The sequence below is a fragment of the Esox lucius genome, chromosome 15 (genome assembly GCF_011004845.1).
Source record: "Esox lucius isolate fEsoLuc1 chromosome 15, fEsoLuc1.pri, whole genome shotgun sequence".
NCBI lineage: Eukaryota > Metazoa > Chordata > Actinopteri > Esociformes > Esocidae > Esox > Esox lucius.
The window spans coordinates 25382685-25388572 of NC_047583.1; the positions used below are offsets into that span (position 1 = coordinate 25382685).

At 41.8% G+C, this 5888-nt stretch overlaps 1 protein-coding gene across 1 annotated transcript; it reads left to right on the forward strand.

The window, feature by feature from the left end:
- The first annotated feature begins 4027 nt into the window (after positions 1-4027).
- On the forward strand, positions 4028-5506 carry ankrd9 (ankyrin repeat domain 9). Its single transcript, XM_010892915.4, has one exon. It carries the CDS (start codon positions 4429-4431, stop codon positions 5296-5298), a length of 870 nt encoding a protein of 289 aa, XP_010891217.2. The 5' UTR covers positions 4028-4428; the 3' UTR covers positions 5299-5506.
- Positions 5507-5888: the final 382 nt, after the last annotated feature.

Consider the following 5888-nt stretch of genomic DNA (forward strand, 5'->3'; position numbering starts at 1 on the left):
TCCACATGAATGGCATCAAACTGCCTCCACCAGGCATGCCTTCTTCCCATAGTGCATCCTGGGGCCATGTGTTCTCCAGGTAAGCAACGCACACGCACCCAGCCATCCGCGTGATGTAAAAGAAAATGTGATTCATCAGACCAGGCCACCTTCTGCCATTGCTCCGTGGTCCAGTTCTGATGCTCATGTGCCCCATTGCAGGCGCTTTTAGAAAAAGGAACCGTGATATGTGGACTTTAAAATAAACAACTTCTTGTTCGTCTTGCATGGATGAAAATTGGAATCTGTAGTTCTCTGAGTGTATCCTCTGAGAACAGGACACTTTCTTGATATAGTTGCTTTAATTTGTAGTGGAACAGATAGAGGAACTTTATACACTAATCACAAGCACCATCCCCAACAAAAAGTTCCGGTTCAGTGGGAATGGAAAGAGAGAAAATGTTTCACTATTTCTATTTTTGGATGTTAATAAGCCGATACTCCATCTTTGAGAATTGATGGAACAGTTGCCTAAAGGGATAAACACTTTGTGCTTGCCCAATTTTGGTTTGGGGCTTTAGTTTGCTTTGCAACTGCCTCTGGGTATGAGGGCATCTATGATAACTGTAATACCTCTTGACCTGCTGTGAATGCAACGGGTCCAGCTCTGGGCATTAGCCACATGGACAGAGGCTGTCTATCTCAACTGGCATGACTTGTCCCCTCTCCCTTCAAACGGCTTCTGTCTCTGCTGACATGAAGTGATGTTCTGGACCCTGTGCACAGTGATGTCTCATTGACAGGATTGCCTCTGAATCTCTGTGAGACTATTCAGATGCCTAGAGCCTACAAATGGATGGCTTTTGAGTCATGGTGCAGAAACACAGGGGATTCTCCCTTTACAGACAAATCTGGGCCTTCGTTCAGGAGTTCCTAGAGCAGTGTCCTTTTCCACTGTAAGTTTCAACCTTGCTGCTCTTTCAGCTTCCCATGTCGAAATTGATGGAGAAATACTGGGGGGGCACACCCTGGTTATTCTGTTTTTGGTTAAATGTGCAGCTTAGGCTGATAATAAGTTCCAGCCTGGGACCTGACCCTGGTCCTGGATGGACTGAGCCATTGCCCTTGTTGGAAAGTAAGATCCGGTTATCCTGTTACAGCTTCCTCATTCGCATCTAAAGAACAGTGGAGTAGCATGCCTTGCACCCTTAACTCAGCAATTACGTGGACCAGATTCAGGGGTTACATTTTTTTTGCTGGTTTCTTTTTGTTCGCTTTGAGAAACCAGCCCAGGGCAAAGCCCTGTCCAAACAACGACTGCCCCAACGGGTTACAGAGGCTCCCCAGTGTATTACAGGGAGAAGCTACCTTCTACTATTTGCACCCTCTCCACCAAGTGCACAGGGATTTTCTAGGGGGGATCAAAACATGTACCCATGTATATAGATTGGTTTAGCTCAACAATTACTTTTTTCCCCCTCATTCCTCACCAATGCAAATGTTCTCACTGTGCATCACGTTGAAAATTAAGTGGACATCTGTAACTGTCATTTGTCATGTTTGGCATAGAGCCTTTATGTCACAACTGGTAGTCTAGCATGGTGATCCATCAGCTCATCCATCAGCTGATCAGTAGGCATCTGGTGTGCTCCGTGTTGTCCTTGGTGTTCTTTGGTGACTGTTCCCTTGAGCAAGTGGCCCAGCTCATAATCTGCAGACACGATGTTCAGTGTCACACCTTTGGTTGGTTTCCTTTTAAGGAAAAAGGAAGCAGCATACATCTGTGATACAGATGTATTTAATCCTTTAATCAAAAACACTCATTCACCATGCTTTTCTCTGAACTGTGGAACTATGTTATAGAGCACAGCCCAGTCCTAACTACTTTATCTAGCCTCAGAAATAATTATTATTTACCCTGTAAAAATGTAAAGATTATCTTAATTTCTTCATTACAAAGGTCACATAGATTACTCAGATCATATTACCAGGTTAAATTTATGATTTATTACTATAAAACATCACTGTGCCAGTGTATAATATGTCACAAAGCTTAGTGAGTGCTTCTACTGTATGACTGCCTCACCCATGTCTCAAACCATTTGACTGTACATCATTAAGCCTGGCTGATAACTGGAGCAAACTTGGACATTCAAGGCTGAGAAGTATGTTTTTACACATCTCCATGTTTTACATTCACCCCTTAAGCTAACTTAACGGTGACCCCAGTGTTGAGCTGACCCCAAATGTTTATCTGGTTTGTTGTGTAAATGGTGGGAAATATCTAGACAGTGCCTTTCAATCTGTTAGGTCACTCACAGTGAGACCTTGAAGTCGTTTTTTACTGTGCACCCGAAAGGTTCGTAGCTTTTGTCGGGTGATATTGACAATGCTTCGTGGTTGACGGTAGTGTGTTCTGAGGTTCACTGGTTCGTGTGAGCCCCGCATGAGTCGTTTTGAGAGAAACTGTTACATTGGCGCCATGACCTTGGCCAGGTGTGTGTCACTGAAATGACAGCCAAAGAATGCTTGCAATGAATTACATGAATGAAATGTGTATAGTTGTGCAACAAAGTCTTACGGATACATGAGATGAAGGAACTGCTCAGAATCCAGCATAGCACCTGATCAGTGAATCAAGGTGTAGGTTGTGTTCTGGTTTGGACATCTCTGGCTGTCAATGAAACTGGTTTACTTGTCTTTAATAATGCTGGAACTGGTTTACTTGTCTTTAATAATGCTGGAACTGGTTTACTTGTCTTTAATAATGGGCAAGTCAATCACAAAAGCTGAATCCAAATGAGCATGTTTCATTTGCTGAAGTCATGACTGAAGGCTAATAACCTAAAATAACATCAGGGAGATACCCAGTGTTTTCTTCCTGCAGGTCTGCAGACTTCAGGCTGTCATTGGATGCAAAGGATTTGCTTCCAAGTACTAAATAAAACCACACTATTTAAGACTATATGAAAAAATGTCAGCAATTCCTACATGGTTTACAGTTTATGGATGTAAATACCTTCCAGTAAATCTGTCAGTCTGCAGTATAACTTAATCATTGTTTCTGTTCACATACAATGGGCAGGAGTATAAGGCCAAATCAACAAAAGTTGTTGTTGTCCAATACAAGTCTGTCATTTTTGCATAATTGTTTTATACTCAATGTTCCATTTACAAGTATTTTTGTCTTTCATTATTTCAAATGTATTAGATGATGTATAACCATATACACACCAAATCTCAGTTTCATAGATGATGTTACACTGCATTTCTATTTCTGAATGGCAAAAAAATCAAATGTATATATATATATATATATATATATATATATAAATATATGATCATGACGAGGGGACATAATTGTTTGATGATGTTGACGACGAACAAGTAGTGTATTTTAAATCAGGGTTATTAATAACTGTAATTACACGTTTTAACCATACAGATGGCGTGGTCTACTATAAGACCCGTATGGCCTCACGCCATCTACTGAACGGCTACTAGAAAACGAAAACTTACTATCACTGTAATTAGACTCCTATACGAACTCACAAGCTTTTACACAATGTGTTTAAAGTGATTTTTAAAATGACAACGAGGCATGCACAGTAGCCTATGTCACGTATAAAATTATAGTTTCATAACGTCCCTTAACGTACCACGGGACTATAGGGCCCAAGAGTTGTAAATTCCTTGAAACATTAATGTGTAAAACAGATAGGCCTACACATCGCCTAAGTCAGAATTTACATAGTGGGGTTTTGACCAAAGTTCGTTGCACCAGACGGGCAATTACATAACATGCAGTGCGATCCACAATCCAACGTGCGTCCTGTACACCGGATTGCTTTGAATGTACTCCATGCAGTGAGGACACTCGATAGGGGGACGATAGCGCGTCGCCCAAACAATTTTCTCACAAGGCGCACTAAACAAATATGGAAAAGTTAAGAGCACTTTGAACTGAGGACGTCACGTTTCATTCCATCTCACCTTGGAGTCATCAGCCAATGGCGATCTTTGTTGACGCAGTGAGCGACCAACGAGAGCAGTCATGATGGGAGTTCGGATATCTTCTGCCACCAGCGAGCCTTTATAAACTGTGGATGAAGTTTGTAGTGGGGTTTGTTCCAAGTGAAGAATGGAAATGGGCTGGTGGCGACTGCCTCGTTACTGAACACACTCAGAAAGCAGCGAAGAACGTTGTGTCCTAAACCTATTCGTTTGCTATAGGCTTTTATTTTTTATTTTGAAGAGTTTTTGCTGCGCAAGAATAATATGCAGAATAATAATTCAGTATTGGTATTTTTTTCTAGTGTTTATGTTTCTCTTCTAAAAAGTGTTGACAACCTGTGTTGATGTTTACTAAGCTTGCACAGAAATGTTTTGTGGCCTACCTAGCAAAAAAGGTATATTCAGAAATTTAGGTGAGCTGCAGATCAACTGACAATGCCTTACGATCTAGGTGTATTTGACAGCAGGGCAGATTACAAATCCGAGAAGCAATGCCAAAGAACCTCATTTGCCTTTTATCAAGCAGTCCGGGACCTGTTACCGGTATGGGTGCTCGAGGACATGCGGACAATGGAGGTTTTTCATTGGGAAGATGACGGGCAAGCGTGCGTTTTCACTCCATCCGAGGCTTTTCTGTATGCACTTGTGCACGACCATCAACAATATGCTAGATACCTGCTCAACAGATACTCCGTCGGTGCACTAGATATGCCGAGTCAAAGCTTCTGCTGCTGCCAAGCATCCGCAACCCCGCATCTCACAGTAGCTGTCCGCTATAATCGCGTAACTATCCTGAGTATGATTATGGACACTCTGAAAGACTTCTCCGATAGCCAGCGCGACGGCTACATGAACAGTCTTGGATGTTTTCACATGGATGGAGGCAAAGGCGCATTGCATCTGGCGTGCGAACTGGTGCGCCCTGAGTGCTTGATTCTCTTGCTAGGACACAGTGCCAGTCCTTATGTCACAGACCGAGATGGGAACACCCCCATGGACTGCCTCTTAAATCAGATACGCCAAGGCAAGTCTGACATGCGCCGCAAGCACGTCTGCCTTGGCTATCTCATTCTCTTCATGCCAAAATGTGATTTTCAAATGAAGGGACAGTTGCAGAAGAATCCTGGGGTGTGGCAGAGTCTTATCGGAAAGCAGGCTTTCCAGTGGTTGTCAGGACATTCTCCGCCCTCACTTTTTGTTCAGGCTATGCAGAAAATGATCCAGTCCATACCTGTTGAACAGGTAGAATCTTTGCCAGACTTTCTGAAACCACTGGAATTCAGGCTACACCAGTATGCCAGTTAAAGACTACCTCGAAGATCAAACTACTTTGCTGACAACTGCAATTAAATGTTTTTGTTTGACAGTGCCGTATGTATATAACTATATTTGATTTGATGTTAAGAACCATGCACTTTAGTATGTCGACTTCTCATACTTGACTGTAAAGTTAATTTAATGGTGTTAGTAATGTTGCTATGTAAATAAAAATATATTTGTCCATAAAAGATCATCCTTTTTTCTTTAATGCATTATCTGTTACAAGTATTGTAATACACAGGTACTACACAGCTTACTGTAAAATTATTGAATATTACCAATCTGCAGAATCACTGACAGAATACATTCAAAACTACATAGAAGCACAAAGCCACGTTTACATGATGGCATCACTCAGCCATAAAAACATGACAAGGCTTTAAATGAGCGCATTGCACATATTCAATGGCTTTGTTTGCTGACAAATGCATGGTTTGTGATCACAAGAACATTCTCAACTCCAGTCCTGTCCTGGGTCCCAACATTTCTCTCCGAGCTCAGTAGTGTAAATGCTGGACTATAGCCAAACATTAAGTCTTACAGTGTGTTCAATTATAGAGGATTATCAAGCAGAG